The 15614-nt window shown below is 54.4% G+C and overlaps 1 protein-coding gene across 6 annotated transcripts in view; it reads left to right on the top strand.

Annotated features, from left to right (window-relative positions):
- Nucleotides 1-10801, top strand: part of ZBTB16 (zinc finger and BTB domain containing 16) — a 194560-nt gene extending 183759 nt beyond the window's left edge. For all 6 annotated transcript variants that reach the window (XM_086679072.1, XM_086679067.1, XM_086679069.1 and 3 more), the window contains 2 exons: nucleotides 3078-3245; nucleotides 5398-10801. In XM_086679072.1, the coding sequence (XP_086535198.1) occupies nucleotides 3078-3245; nucleotides 5398-5627 (398 nt within the window). In that variant the 3' untranslated portion in view covers nucleotides 5628-10801. The remainder of the gene's footprint in view (nucleotides 1-3077; nucleotides 3246-5397) is intronic.
- Nucleotides 10802-15614: the final 4813 nt, after the last annotated feature.

Here is a 15614-nt window from a genome sequence, read left to right as displayed (position 1 = left end):
ACACCCATCGATTTTCACCCCGGCGAGGCCCTGTGCACACAAGCCGTATGTATACAGGCCGAGCACACCCCCACGCACAATGCCTCATTAATATTCCGTTGTTCTTGGCCCCGTTGCTGCTGGGGCCGGGTGTTTAGCATCGGCAGCTGTGTTTTGTAGGTTAGTCCAGCCGCGCTCTTGGCATTGATGGATCCCTGATTCACACGCCTCATCATATAATAAACTCTCAGCTGTGCTAAAGGGAGGGGCCAGAGGAGGCGCTGGGATGGGGCGGGGCCGGTGCCAGGAAAACCACCAGGTGAGGACAGGCCGCTGGGGTCACAGATGCACTGGGCAGGCCAGAGGGGCTCTAATTAGTCTCGTTTGTCCTGCACTTAATGTCAAGCTCATTAAAGAGGGTACAGAGTTAATCAACGTGCCACAAATTGGATTTTGAGTTCTGCAGCCAGTTTTGTGTACATTTTGGCCACAGTGACACCATTAAGTCTCAGGGTGAGGGTTTTAGGCCAGGTGCTTGCCATGCTTCAAAGTGCATGTGTGTGCGTGTGTCTTTTTTTTTTTTTTTTTTTTCCCCTCCGAGTTCCTCTTTACTCCTTTCCCTGGGCTGACTCTGGAGATTTCCTATTCAAACTCATTTAACATGTGATCCACTTCATAATTAAATTCATAAAAATCTGATCAAACAAACCTCTCTGCCTTAACCCTTTGTTTTTTGAACTCTCAGGGCCCCCCTCTGGAGGGGAAGGGCACAGGCGGTGGCTCTCCGCCCCCCGCCTCCCCCGGCCGGGTGGCTGCCGATGTACGTTTTAATTACCGGGCTCTCGCTGAAGTCTCACGTGGCCCTTGCTTTATTTATTTATTTATATCTTAATGAGGATACTGAATCCTTGATTAAAGTCGTTATCGTTGCCAATTCGGCAAGGAGGGGAAGTCGGATGTCAAACGGTGGGGGGTGGCTGTGTGTGCAGGCGTCTGCACGGGGAGAGGGGCACACGGGCACAGGCCCGCACAGACTGACCCTCAGCCCCACAGACACGCAGCTAATTAGGACCAGCATGTGCACGGACCTCCGCTCCCTTTGGGTTTGGTGGGGCTGGCGGTCAGGGCCCGGGTGGTCTGCACAAGCCTGGCAGCCAGAGGGCAGGCAGGTGCCGAGAACCCCAGGATTCAGTCCGGCCCCGGATCTGCACGTACGTCTGAGCCAGGGCTGGGCCCCGTAGGTCGGGAGGAATTCGTGTCGAGGGACGGCTCTGCTATTGCGCCTTCTCCTGTCCGACGCCTCGTGGGAGCGCTCCCACCCTACTCCTCCGTGACTTCTTGTGGGGAGAGAGCCTGCGGTGAGCAGACCCCAGCATCCACCCCCCACAGAGCCCTAAAAACCCTTCAGAACCATCAGAAGAGATGAGAATTTATGTGGGCACAGGGGCCTGCGTTGGAGAGGGGGGAGGTTGGGTTGGCGGCCTGAGGAGGAGAGAGACAAGAGAGTAAAATATCATTTTAAAGAGGAAGTGAAGGCACAGGCATGCGAGTCTATAACGAGGAGGACAATTTATGCCCAGGCACGAGTGCGGTTTGACATGGGGATAATGAAAAAACGTAGGTCATTGTGGATGACTTAAACCTTCAGCAGCTGAAGAAAATGTATGAAATGCAGAGGACATTACACGGTTGGCAGGCTCGCGCATCTGCAGAGGGACAAGTGAAATACAGTGGGCCATTCTTTACCATAAACTGTGGTTGTTGGAGATGCAGCCCAGAGAAATTGTAATTACAGTGACAAGACGAATCAGCGATATTTAAATATTCATGAACAAAGTCTGGGGTGATCAATCTATCTTTATTGTCTGTGCCTTCACTCCTGTAATAAATAAGTAGCTGAAGTCCTCACCTTTCAGCCCCCGAAGCCCCCGCGTTGGGTGGTTCAAAGAAAGTGATGGTGGATCCCCACACCCCGGCTTCTCACCCTCCGGAGGACTGAGGAGTGGGGAGCGCAGGAAGGGAGGCTGATTGGGCACTGATTCCAGGCCATGGACGACAGCTCTCCCCGCTGGGTGGAGGGAGCCCGTAACAACTTCATCTACCCCCCCCGGTTCCCGAGCGCCTGCTCTGGGCGTCCCAGTGCTACGTACCGAGGCAACGGGGATGCATGAGACCCCCTTCTTACCCTGGAGGGGCTTCCACTCTAGAGGCACCGAGGGCATGACAGGAGACACACGGTACAGCGTGTCACTTAGCGGTCTGATGAGTATCGCGTGTCCACAGTCTGGGAACGAGATCTGAATCCCGACTCAGCTGCTTACAAGCTGTTTGACCTTAGAGACCATCTATCTCTCAGCCTCTCGTTCTTCTCCTCTGTACAGTGAGAATCCTGTGTTTCTTGCTAAAATAACAAAATGCTAGACATTTCTTCTCTTTTGGGACAGAAGAAAGAGAGTGACTCAATTTGCCTGGAGGGCGGGGGGTGGCTACAGGGAATCTTCCACACCATGGTGATGTGTGAGCCGGGCTTTGAAGGATGACTAGGAGTTTGCTGGGCAGAAAAGAGGAAATCAAGCAGAGAGCATAGCTGTTGAAACTAAGGAGGAGGGAGAGAGCAGAAAGCATTTGGACGGGGTGGGGGGTGGGCAGTGTGATCTAGTTGTTTCTCAGATTGGAGGGGTTTTTTTGAGGAGGGGGGAGTCAGTCAGGCTAACATGGCTTTTGCCCCTGACCTACAGGAAAGGAAGAGAAGGGAGCCTGAGGAGCTGGGGGACAAGGTTTCAAAGCCCGCAGGTCTGCTTTCCCTTTGTGGGGGCCTGCTTTCTGGGGATTGCTGTTCATCCCTGAACCAAATGGGCTCTCTCTTCCTGAGACTGGCCCTTGACCCATGGGCAACCGAGGGGCCACAGTAAAGTACGGACCTGTGTGAACACACTGTTCACATTGGGAGCTGGGGGGGGGGGCCCGGGTCTTTCCATGGTCTTTGGAGAATGGGGGTGAATGCAGTCAGTCTCCTCTTCCTGGCGTACTGAATGTGGCTTGTGGTCTCCTAAAGAGGGGGAGAGGCAAGGCCTTGATCCAGCCCCTTGTCCCCACAGGCGACCATCCCTACGAGTGTGAGTTCTGTGGCAGCTGCTTCCGGGACGAGAGCACGCTCAAGAGCCACAAACGCATCCACACGGGCGAGAAACCCTATGAGTGCAATGGCTGTGGCAAGAAGTTCAGCCTCAAGCACCAGCTGGAGACGCACTATAGGGTGCATACAGGTACTGAAGACCGGTGAGGGCACCTGAGCTGGGGCAGGGACCTGGGTGAGGGGTAAGGGGCAGGTGGCTCTCCAGGGCAGCCCGGGCGAGGATGGTCCAAGACTTACCCCAAGACTGGAACGTGACTCTGGTGAAGGTTAGCACGATGGCCCAGGTGCCACCGCCCGGGGTCAAGGCCGAGGCAGACATTGCTAATTGATCATGGCACGCTTTCCAGGGGCCCAGACTGGCCTTCCAGGCAGCTATGCCAATGGCTTGCAGTTTGTGCGTCCTGATTTGGGGTCAAGTTGGCCTGCTTACTGAAAAGTAGAAGCTGGGATGGTTTCTTGTTACTGGGGGTTAGAGTAAGAACTGGGGGGTGGGCACTGAGTCTGGTTAGGATGAGAGCTGAGACACTGTTGGGTTGAGTTCTCAGAGATCAGAGGGGCAGGTGTATTTACTAACCCCTCTTCATGTATAACATTGTAGCATTTCACAGGGCTTTCACATTCCTTTTTATGCAAGAGAAATGTGATCAGAGGGTGGGGTCTGAGGACAGAATGAGTAGACATGGCCATGGTGTCCAGAATTGCCAGATTCGGGGGCAGTGGAAGGCTGGAGCTGGCCTGCAGTGGCCCGTGAAAGCCCATCTTGCCCATCTCTTCCCAAGTGCAGTGACATCACCTCAGTTGCTTAAAAGCAGCCGGTGTCAGAGTAGTCCCAACATGGCCATGGGCAACTGCTACAGAATCGGGCCTTTTTGGAGAGCCAGTTGTTAACTGCTTCCCAGCAGCACATTGCAGGTTGGGGGGACGGTGGGTATTCAGAAGGACCTCCCATGAGGATATGAGGCGTAGTGGAAGCTAGTGGAATCTGGTAAACTTGAAGCCTCCTCTGATCAGGGGAAGCAGCCGTCTTGACCAGAAGACGGTGGGGAGAGGTGACTGAGGGGTGACTGAGGACAGGTTGTGCTGGCCGAGGGGAGAGTATGCTTCCATGGGAGGTGGGGGGATAAAGGAGGCAACAAGGAGAGGATGTGTGGTGTCATAGCTGTGTGTTCTTGCCTCCAGCCTGGGCCATAAGGAAAGCCTCGGGTGGGGTGCTTGCTGCTGACAGCTAGAGTCCCTCCCGGTATTTTCCAGAGCCCTGGGGCTTCCTTAGCCCCCTGCTGGGGATGTGACCTGGCAAGCCGATCATTAAATGCATTGGTGGTGACTATTGTAAATAGCAGGTCGATAGTTAGATCACTTTGGCTGTTCATTACTTCATTATTTGCTGGGGCCTCTGCACAGAGGAGTATTGATAGCGAGATGGCCGGCCAGTTAATTACTGTATCGAAACAAGGTTCCCTCACACCCTCTGCTCAGCTCCAGGGGACTCTTAACTGGGAGGAAGCTGGGCAGCAGCTAGGGTGTGACAGGACACTCCCAGGCTCTCTGTCCCTCACTGCTCTCTAGCCCCCCTGGGAAGGCAGGGTCCAGGGCACCTGCTTGTAGCCTTAGAGGAGTAGGCATCCCAAATGGAACACATTTGAAGGAAAGGATTCCCTCATTTTCATCCCCCTCCTCCCTACCAGCTGTAGCCTCAAAACGACTCTATCCCCGTGTTCCCCTAGAAGGAATATCCCGAAGGACTTTCAGGGCCTCACTGTCCCTTCTCTAGACCCCCATATCCTTTCTTCGGAAGGTAAGATTCTGGGCCTTTGGGAGGGTTACATAGAATGAGGCAGGGCTAAGGGTGTGCTTGGCAACAGGGCAGCCCCTTGCTACGTGTGGCTGCTGAAATGAGGAACCATGGAGTCCCTCTGAGCCACTGAGCATGTAGTTCCAGAGGCACTAGCCACGCTTCAGGTGCTCAGTAGCTCTCTGTGGCCAATGGCTACCATATTGGATGGTGTATCCACGCTTCAGGTGCTGAGTAGTTCCGTGTGGCCAGGGGCAACCATACTGGATGGTGCCTCCGTGCTTCAGGTGCTCAGTAGCTCTTTGTGGCCAGTGGCTACCGTATTGGATGGTGCATCTGTCATCGCGGAAAGTTCTAGTGGGAGGTGCTAAACTAGAGGGGCCCAAGTCTCCAGAGAGCCTGGGGGTGGAGCGAGGGCCCAGAGCAGCCCTGGCGAGACCCTCACGGCCCTCTCCCTGTGTCCTGGCTCTCTCCTGCCCTCCCCCCACAGGTGAGAAGCCCTTTGAGTGTAAGCTGTGCCACCAGCGCTCCCGGGACTACTCGGCCATGATTAAGCACCTGCGCACGCACAACGGCGCCTCCCCCTACCAGTGCACCATCTGCACGGAATACTGCCCCAGCCTCTCCTCCATGCAGAAGCACATGAAGGGCCACAAGCCCGAGGAGATCCCGCCCGACTGGAGGATAGAGAAGACTTACCTCTACCTGTGCTACGTGTGAGGCAAGACGGCGGCAGTGGCGGGGGAGCGGGCAGCCGGGAGAGAAGAGTTAGGGCAGGATGAAGTCGAGGAAGGACTGTGGAAAAAAAAAGAAAGAAAAAGACAAAAAAAAAAAAAAAAAAGGAAATAGAAAAAAAGAAAAAAAGAAAGAGAGAGAAGAAAAAGGAAACCTGATAGCTGTCTGGCCTCGGACTCTCTCTGGGGCTCCAAGTGACCTGGATGCCCTGCCACCACCCCTCTCTGGCGGCCTCTGTCCCTCCTCCCTGGCTGGAGGTTGGCTTCATTTTCTTGGGTTGGGGTGAGCATGGTTTGTTTAGCTCACTTGGTGGTATATTTTTCTCTTCCCTCCACCCAGACCCTCCTTTTGCATCCAGAAGTGGAGGCTAGGGAGGGGGTGAGGGGTGCTGTGGTCAGAGCCAAACAATCTTTGCCTGTCGCCCTCAGAGGGAGGGGGCCCGCAGGTGGTGGGGCTGGGTTGGGTCACAGTCACTAGTCGATGGTCACATGGCAGCTCTGGGGGCAGAGTAGAGTGGGAGGGGCTCTCCTTCCCTCCCACCACTCAGTTCATTTGTTGCCCCCCACCCCCCAGCTCTGCCGCTTCGGGTGTCCCCTCAAGGTGTTCAGCAGCCTCATGGCTCTTGCCCGTCCCCCACCTCCTTGCTCCCTGCCTCCAAGAGGCCCCTCCCAAGTGCAGGGGTGCCCAGCCCCTCATGCATCAGGCAGCGCCTTCCCTCCTGGCTTAGCTCCCTAGCTGGGAAGCTGCATTGGACTCCACAGCCCCCTCACCCCACCCTCCGCTTTCTGAGAACACAAAATAAATGGAGTACCCCACCCTAGTCAAGCCCTGTCATGAGCGAGGTTCCTGCTGAGCTGCTTTCGCTTCCAAAATGGGAAAACATAACTAACCCTATACTGTCCCACCAAGCAAACCAACACCAATCCCTACCACCCCTATTTCAGGCCCTAGGAGAAGGTGTCCGTGAAAGGGCTCATTGTCCGAGGGAAGGATGTGCCCAGATGTGTCCTACACCTGGAGAAGGGGACGCCCTGCCCAGGGCTTGGGCTAGCTGGTTGGGGGTGGGGACCCCAGCCCTGGTCCAGAGAGCAGCACAGAGTTCCTGGCTCTCAGGGCAACCCCCCCCCCCCCCCCCCCCCGCAAGTTCCCAGGGAGGAGGAAGGAGAGGAGGAAGAGGAGTAGAAAGCGCTTTGGCCCTTATGTAAATGTTTTGCTTCTTTTCTGTGTCCCCTGTTCCCCTGTTAGCACATTGTACTTGAATTACCTCAGTTTTTTGTGACCTCATGAGCTTTTTTAACCCCTGTATCTCTTTTTTGGTTGGGGGTTGGAGGAATGGGGAGGACGTTCTTTTCTGTTTCTTGTATAAATTAATAGTTGGTTTAGTAGACTTCAGCTGGCCACGGCCCTTCGCCATCCCAGCTGGACAGAGCTGGACGGAAGGAGTGGAGTACTCAGGATCAGGATGTGAGAGCCGGGGTCAGCAGAAGGTGGGCGAAAGGGAGGGTGTGTCAGGGGCACTCTGGAGTCACCGTTGGCTCTGCCCAGGGCCTCCCAGAGTCCTCTGTACCCAGCAAGGGTTCAGCCTAAAACACTCTGGAGAAGATCCTACCTTTCTTAGAATTTGCTGGGTCCTTTGGGCCTGGGGGCCTGTATTATTCAGATCCCTGCAACCGTGTGGCCCCGCCTCTGTGTGCGTTATCATTGCCAAAATGGGTCTCTTTTGCAGGGCTGGCGTGGGGATGAGCCGGCCTCTGTTTTGTTGCGTTAGGGTGGGGGTGTTGTTTTTCTAAAAGCTACCTCTTATGTTCCTCCAGTTCTTTTGTTCCCTTGCTGCCTCCCTTTCTGCTGCTCTGTTTCCCTCCTTCCCCCCAACCTCCCCCCCCCCGAATTTTGGAAAGCACGTTTGCAATATTTGGTTCGCTTTGGGATGGGCCCTCCGTTTCATCTCATGCTTTATTTGTAAGAGTTGTGTTTGTTTGTTTGTTTTCTTTTTTTTCCTTTCCTTTCTCTCTCTGAGAAAGTTGTGGCTGCGTTTTTATCTTAGGGTTTTAAAAGTGGTTTTGGGGAAGTGGTTTTGGGGAGAAGGGTTGTGAGGGCTCTAGGGAGGTCGGAGGGATGGGTGCTGCTGTGACCACCCCCCTGTCCCTCGGCCCCGTCCCTCCTGCCCTCCCCTGCAATCCTGCCCACCAAATTTGAAGGCCTTAAAAATTGTGTGTGGGGGGGATCGGAACTTGGGGGGACCGTGTCACTAGACTGTTGGTCGGGGATGGTCAGGTAGGGAGGATGCTCTTTTGCAGTTGTAATAATGACTTAGTGCTTTGGAAAGGACAAAAAAAGTTGAACTATGTGACTAGAGCAGTTGTCGTGTTGATAATGTGAAAAGAGGCAAATCATCTGGGGGAGGGGCGGTCTGTAAGAAATGTTTATGCACTATGCTTCCTCCCCCAGCCTGGGAAGAAGGGGGTCTGTAAACCCCCGAAAACAATATTTTAACAGCAAGATCTCTTGCAACTTCGGTGGGGAAGGAAAAAAAAAAAAAAGAAACTATTCCATAGACGTAGCTGACACCTCTCACTCGCCCCCACCCTTCCCACGCAGCCTGGGTCTCCTGCCCTGTTCATAAAAGCTGAGAGGGTTGAGCTAATATTTACAAATTGTAATATTTTTGTAATGTTTGTTAGTTCCTTCGTCAGTTCTACAGGACCTTGCCCTTTTTTCCTTTTGTAATGTGAATAGGAAAGAAAAAAGACAAAAAAAAAAAAAAAATCCACCACCGCCACCACCAAAATACCCCTCTGTGTGTGCGTGTGCGCGCGCGTGTGCTTTTTGTGTGTGGTTGTGTGTTCAGTCACGCAGTATTGTTGTAATCTGGTGTTGCAGCATCGGATGGTACTAAGTGAGCACCTGTCTGCCCCCCACCGTCCCTGAGGGACCCTAGCAGGGAAATGAGGACAGGGGGTCAGGATGGGTGGTTTCTGAAGGATACTGAATGGGAGACGCCCGTGTTGGCTTTGCTCTCCCCTCCTCCCCGACGAAGTCTCGACACCCGGGTAGAGTCCAACATGCCTCTTTGCTAGGTTCCTACTCACAAAGATGAAGTAATTCTGACTTTGCCAAGGCCTTCTTCGCCAGGCCTAAGGGCCAAGGCGAAGGTCGAAAATTATCTGGAGTCTTCAGATGTGTCTGAATAAAGGGGGCTGGGGAGACTAGGAGGGCAGAGGGTGCTGTCTCCCCAGGTGAGAGCTGAGTGTCACTTCCCTCTCCATTCTGCCATCTGGCCCCTTGGCCACCTGCTGCCTTTAGCTGTGTTACCGCTGACGACCCTCCCTGCTACTGCCTTACCCAGCATTAGCGAAACTTCTCCAGCCGGGAAAGTCCGAGCTGCTTAATGGTCCCTTTCTAGTGTTCAGCTCCTACAGGCGTGTCCCTTAATGCTTTTGGTGACATTTACCCATCATGTGCTCTTTCCCTATTCACTCCTTCACTCATTCAAAGCATTAAAATCCTATGTGTATATAGGATAGACAAATATATAGATATATATATATATAGCAAGAGAGAGATATAAAATAGTAAATATCATTGCTGCTTTGGGCTGCTTTGGAGGAGGCCACGGATATGGGGAAGGTAGATCTGGGGTGCAGGGGTGGGTAGGGAGGCTGGGGGCCCCAGTGATTCAGTACAATCCAGGGATGCAATGCGGGCTTGTTTAGTCTTTGTGCCTGAACGTTTCTCCATGTGTAGAAAAAAAACACAATATTTGCTGCAATTTTTCACAAGTGTATGGTACCCTTCTGGATGCTGTTGGTACGGCCGGCTGCAGGGGTGAGCAGTGATGGGGCAGCCTTTGGACTGTCCAGTGAGGGTGGCGGGCAGGACGAGATTTGTGGAGAGTCCCCTGCAAGTCCAGTAAGAGTGAAAGCTGGGGCACCACGTGTTAGAAAAGCAGAGAAAGATCAGACTCTGTTCATTTTTCCTGGGCCTCTGTCCTATCTTTTTCCCTCTTCCATCTGATTTCCTCCTTCCTGGAGCTTCATGGCAGCACTTCCTTGGACGTTTCAGTAGGAGGGAAGAAAGCCAGACTGACCCTGCTCCGTGGTGCTCACGGGTGGAGGAGAAGGCAGAGCCAGCCGGGAGAGGGTGCAAGAGAGACCAGGGAGGTTGGGTCAGGGGAAGAGGGTGGGGAGAGAGGGGTGCGGGCCTCGCAGGCCTGTCGGCTGCCGGCCCTGCCTTCCTGGGTCCTTGATGGCCCACTTTGCAGACAGGGTACCAGCCTCCTGGTGTGTGTCATAGAATTTGTTCACGTAGTGTTATGCATGATCTTTGTGAGGTTACAAAGCCGTGGTGGTGCACCATGACATCCAACCCATATATATAAAGATAAATATATATATATATGTATGTAAATTATAGCACTGGGGGCCCCCGCTGCCCTGCTGGACCAAGCAAAACTAAGCCTTTTGGTTTGGGTATTATGTTTCGTTTTGTTACTTGTTTGTTTTTGTGGCTTGTCTTCTGTGGTGACAGCACAAGTGCCAGTCCTATCGCTCTGTATTACAGAATTCGTGTTTTTAATTAATTGACGTTCTAGTTCATGTCTACCTCAGCACCTCCTCTTAGCCTAATTTTAGGAGGCTGCCCAATTTTGTTTCTTCAATTTTACCGGTTACTTTTTTTTTTTTTTTGTACAAATCTCTCTCTCCCCGCCCTCCCTCCCCCTCCCCCTTCCCCCACCCCCCCCCTTGCCCCTGCCCAGCCCCAGCCCTGCTTGCCAGTCCCTCTGTGGTCTAGTCCCCATGTCACCCAATGTCAGTGCGGTCCTGGTCGCAGCTTTCCGCATCTGCCTTCGTTCCGTGTAGATTGATGCGTTTCTTTGTAATTTCAGTGTTTCTGACAAGATTTAAAAAGGAAAAAAAAAAAAAAGAAAAAAAATGAATTTACTGCTGCAGGTTTTTTTTCTCTCTCCATGTGTCACTAAGTGAAGTTTGTGCCTTCTATAGCAAAGAGAATATTTTTTACATCCTACTAACAGTAGATTTTTTTGTAGTGAACATTTTTTGTATTTTTATTTATAAGTCTCATAAGAAAAATAGCAATGTTCAGTTGTATACCTTGAATCTGCAGTTAGAAGAGAATAAAGTTAATTCAGTTGTCTCTGGCTTGAAGTGTCCCCTTTTTTTAAAAAAAAAAAAAAAGAAGAAAGCTGCTTTGTTTTTTCTGACGTTTCTGGGGTGGGTAACACTGGAGGAACTGAGATTTCTGGCTGGGGATGGGGGAAGAGAAAGTTCTGGTGTAGTTCTGCGGCCTTTTATGCCATATTTTCCAAGGCACATGCCCACTTTGCAATGTATTTTTCTAACACTTTTTCTTTTAAAGATAGCATTAAATACACTATCGTTTGATCCTGGGAACAATGTCTGGAGTCAACACCATAGACGTTCACGCAGTAGCTCAGATCAGTTACTGCTGTGAGCTCTGGGAATTCAGTGGGGACAGGACGGAACCCCTGTCCTCGAGGAGCAGACATCCCAGTGAGCCACAGAGCCGGAACCCTCTTGCTTGTGTTAACCGGCTCAGGATCACGCAGCTGCTGAGGAGCCAAGCTGGAACCCGCATCCGGATCTCCTGATGCCGAATCAAGGTTTGCTTTTTCCCAGGACTCCACAGGCAGGGCCCCCTCCTGTCTGGTCTTCGTTAGAGATGTTGTCAACTTCTCCCTGTCATTTCTCAAGGAGCTTCCACACAGTTTAAGTTTCCTGGGTGTGTGGCAGCCATGCGGCATGGAGAAAGGAGATGGGAACAGGGGAGCAGGTGGGAGCTGGGGTGCGGACCCAACATCCCCACTGACAGAATAAGGCATTCGCACAAAACTCCCATGGGGACAACTGCCTCTTGGGTCCTCTCCCTATCCTCGGGCCCAGGTTTCTCCTCCGGGTTTTTCTTCCTTCCTCTGCCTGGGGATGGCAGCATTGCCCCGGTTGTCTAGAGTGGTTAGATCAGCCTCACCAAATCCTAGGTGCCCTGGTTCAGTACCTCTGCTGGAGGCGGTCCTACCTGTCTGGCTCCATCCAAAATAATCTGTTCCTACTGGGGGGACACAGAGTCCCCACATGGGGTATGAAACTAGAGCCAAGCCTCAGGGGCCACCTGACCCCCTCCGCACACTGCACCCTGCCCGGAAGGCTTGGCTCTTTGCCCCACCTGCCTGCTCTGGGCCTGGACTGGGAGGGGCGCCTTTCAACTCTGCGAGGCCCAAGGGCTGCGTTACCCGGTTGCCAGCAGAGAACCACCTGGAAGCACACTTACCTGGGACGACCCGATGACCCCGGAGGAGGAAGGGACCCCGCAGGGCAAGCTGCGCCCCTTTACCACTTGGCTCTCTGCTTCTCTCCTTGTTTCTCTGCTCTGCCCTTCCGTCATTCTCTCCCATCGTCTCTCTATACTCCTCTAACCTTCTCACATTATTTATTTTTTTTTTTGAGGTTTCTCCTGGCTTTTTGTCTCTCTGTCCCAAATTCTTCTTCCTCTCCCCACATTGCTCATCTTGGAAAACAGCCCTTGGCCAAAAATATATTTGGTTTGATTTTGAGTGTCTGTGGGCCGCCCCCCTCCCCCGACCCTGTTCCTCCGCGTGCGTCCCTTTCTTCTCTGGGTCCCCTCTCTGAGGTCCCCCAGGCCTCCCGCCCCTCCCCCACGTCCCTCCCCCTCGGGCCTCAGCTTTCTCTTGACAGATGGGAGGGCAGCGAGCACTCCCTCTTTAAAACAACATTTAATGCCGTTTTCTGTTCTTGGACATCAAAGCTGGGGCTTAGGCGCTGCGCTGGGGTCGCTGTGGTGTGGGCTCTGGGGGAGAGGAGGTAAGTGAATAGGGCTGGGCTGAATGGGCTTTGTGTGGCCGCTGGGGTCTGCCTGCTTTACATGCTCTTTGACCCAGATATGATCTCATGGAGAGAAAGGGGCCCTGGCCCGGCCAGCCTGAGAACGCTCTGGGGCTTGACTCAGTCCCCACCCTCCCGCCCCTGCCAGCCTGGCCCCGCTGCCCTCTGCCCTGGCCTGCAGCAGCGGGCCGCCTCCTCCAGGACGGCGCTGGCCACGGGGACGCTCTGCTGGGGTCAGGAGAGGGGCCAGGCAGCCGAGGGAGGGGCTGCGTCCCTCCCGAATGTGTTTCCAAGTCCACGAGGTGGGAGCCCCCGACGCACAGGCAGCGTCCCTGCCCGGCTGAGGCCGCTCCTGTTCGGGTCGGCACTTGGGTCACATCATCGCCGCCTTTAACAGCTGTCTTTGCAGCTCTGAGGGGCTGTTCTCCCCCGCCTCAAAGGTGGGAGAGCGGAGGCCCAGAGCCGGGGAGGCTTGCTGAAGACTCAGGCACGTTGTGGCGGGTGAGAAGAGGCAGATGGCAGGCCAAGTGCGAAGCCGTCTGTGTCCAGCTCTCCCCACCCGGCTGCCTGGGGAGCCCCTGGCTCCGCCCACCAGGAAGGGGAGAGGGCAGAGGAGGACGGACCCCAGGTGCTCTGCCTCCCTCTGCTCCTTCCTCCGTGCTGATGTGTGGCAGCCCGGAGGGATTTTCCAAAAATGCAGAGAGCATCCTGTCACTCCTGTGATTAAAGTCCCTGGTGGGGACTCTTAGGGTGGAATTCAGACTCCTTAACAAGGCTTAACAGACCCTCAGTGAGCCCCTGTGCTCACCACCCCAGCCCTGTCTCGGGATGACCCCCACGTTCTGCGGTTGCCCTCTACTCTCTGCTCCAGACGCCTGGACCACAGGTGGTTCCTGGAAGACACTAAGCTGCGTTCCTCTCTGGGCCTTTGCACATGCTGTTTCCTCTTCGGGAACTGTACTGCCACACGTCCCCCTCCCTTCAGTCTGGCTCTCTCATTGTCTCATTGTCAACGTCTCTGCTGAAACCCTACCAATTCAGGAAGCCTTCCCTGGTCCCACTCTATGGGACCATTTGTCATAGCACACTTGAATCACCTGCTTGCTTTTTTTTTTTTTTTTTTTTTAGTGTTATTTTGAGAGCGAGCGAGCAGGGGAGGGACAGAAAGAGGGCGAGAGAGAGAATCCCAAACAGGCTCCGTGTTGTCAGCACAGAGTGCTGGGCTCGAACTCACGTACTGTGACATCGTGACCTAAGCTGAAACCGAGAGTCAGAGGCTTAATTGAGCCACCCAGGTACCCCTATAATCACCCACTTGATTTACTGTCACCGTGAACCCAATGTTAAGTTCCTTGCAGGTCGGAATTGTGTGTTGTGTGTGTATGTCTTCATATTCCTGGAGCCCGACACTGGCTGGCACGTGGTAGGCATCCGTTTGGAGAAACTGATTAAAGAAGGAAGGGAGGAGAGAGGCAATTAGCATCTGGGGCTGAGGTTGCAGCTGCCAGGGTCCGGTGAAACCGGACAAGTACGTGCACAGCGTGTGCCCACGCGGGCACCTCCATGTACGTGCCCGCCTGCCATGGGCCGCATAGACATTTCAGCAGAGACGCTCCTGCTTCCTCTCACAGCCGCCCATGCCTGTTCGTGGAGACGCCTGAACTGTTTGCCGTGTGCCGTGTGCATGTCCCCGGCACAGGACAGTGGCACCTCACAGGCAGAGAGCTGCCTGGGCATCGCTGGGTGTGTGTGCACGGAGACACCTGTTCCCTGGCCAAGATGGGGTGGGGGGTGGGCATCCCCCGGCTCTTTCTTGCCGTGGTGCTGGGTCCAGCCCCGCTATCTGCACTCCCAGCCCCTGCCCGCTGCGGGCTGGAGGGAGGGCGGGCTCCTCTCTGGGCTGTGTTCTCTGCTCTCCGGGGGTGCCTCCGTGAAAGTGAACTCACTCATTTAAACCTGACTCTGCCGCCCTGCCGCCCCCTGCAGTGCTAATTACCCTGTAGTTCTAAACTGATGGCTCTACACTAAGCTTAAGCCCTCCTTTATTTATTTACTGACTACATTAATAGCAAAGCCGCTGCTTTTGGCCGCTCCCGACTGTATGCCGGCTGGCTGCACCCTGTTGCCCTGCGTCCCCTCGGGAAGGCGGGGTGCAGAGACGCAGCCTGGCACGGAGCCCCCAAATCTGCCACCCTCACGGCGTCCCCGGGGGCCAGACGACAGCGAGAACAGCTGTCTTTGTCCAGACGCACTCCCAGGCCCAAGGGAGGGGGCTCCTTCTCTGGTTCTGACTCCTGTATAGGGACCAGGACACATGACAGCCCAGCTCTCCCTGCAGAGGGATCTTCCATTTATGGGCCTCTCAGGAGCTTCCCTCGGGCTTTCACAACTCCCACGAGGCGCTGAGCCCTGGCTGCATTGAGCAAATGGGTAAACTGAGGCTGTGACTACCGCTGTGGGTGGTGAAGGTGGGGCTTGAAGCCAAGATTTGTCATTCCAGCAGACTTGCTCTTACCCCTCCAGCATGCTGCCTGTCCAGATGCCCCCCCCCCAACTCCTAGCCCCCTCCTCGGGTCTGACATTTCCCTTTTAGGTGATGTTCTCCTGGCTTCCCCTGCTTGCCACGCGGAAGGCCCTTTGAATCAAAACTGCTGTCTCCCAGCCTTTTCTGCCTCATTCACCTGCTTGCCCAGAATTTGTTGGAAACATGGGCACTAGAGCCTTTCTTTCATTCTTAGCAGCCTCTCCCAGGGGCAGACCTAAGCCACACACACCCCCCCCCCCCCGCTCCCTCCAAGACTCACACGAGGCAATTCTGGGGGGGGCACAGACCAGCGGTGGGCTTCCATGGGGTAACGTCTGCCTGTTCTCTTGTTCCGGGGACAGCCGTGCCCGGGGCCGAGCTGGCTAGCACAGCCCGTGGCTCTGCGTGCCCTCCAGTCCCATGAGGCAGATCCGAGCCCTGGCCTTGGGGCATGGCAGTGTTCTGAAGACCAGATGGGCCCCATCAGGGTGCAGCATATGGACCCGTGGAATTGAGCACCCAGGTTCGACTTTGTCTTGAAATAGCAAGGTGGCTGCTGTGCTGGACCCC

This window comes from Puma concolor, chromosome D1 (genome assembly GCF_028749965.1).
Source record: "Puma concolor isolate L17-30 chromosome D1, mPumCon1.1.hap2, whole genome shotgun sequence".
Lineage (NCBI taxonomy): Eukaryota > Metazoa > Chordata > Mammalia > Carnivora > Felidae > Puma > Puma concolor.
Note: the sequence above shows the minus strand (reverse complement) of the source record. Positions and strands in the feature narration are given on the sequence as shown.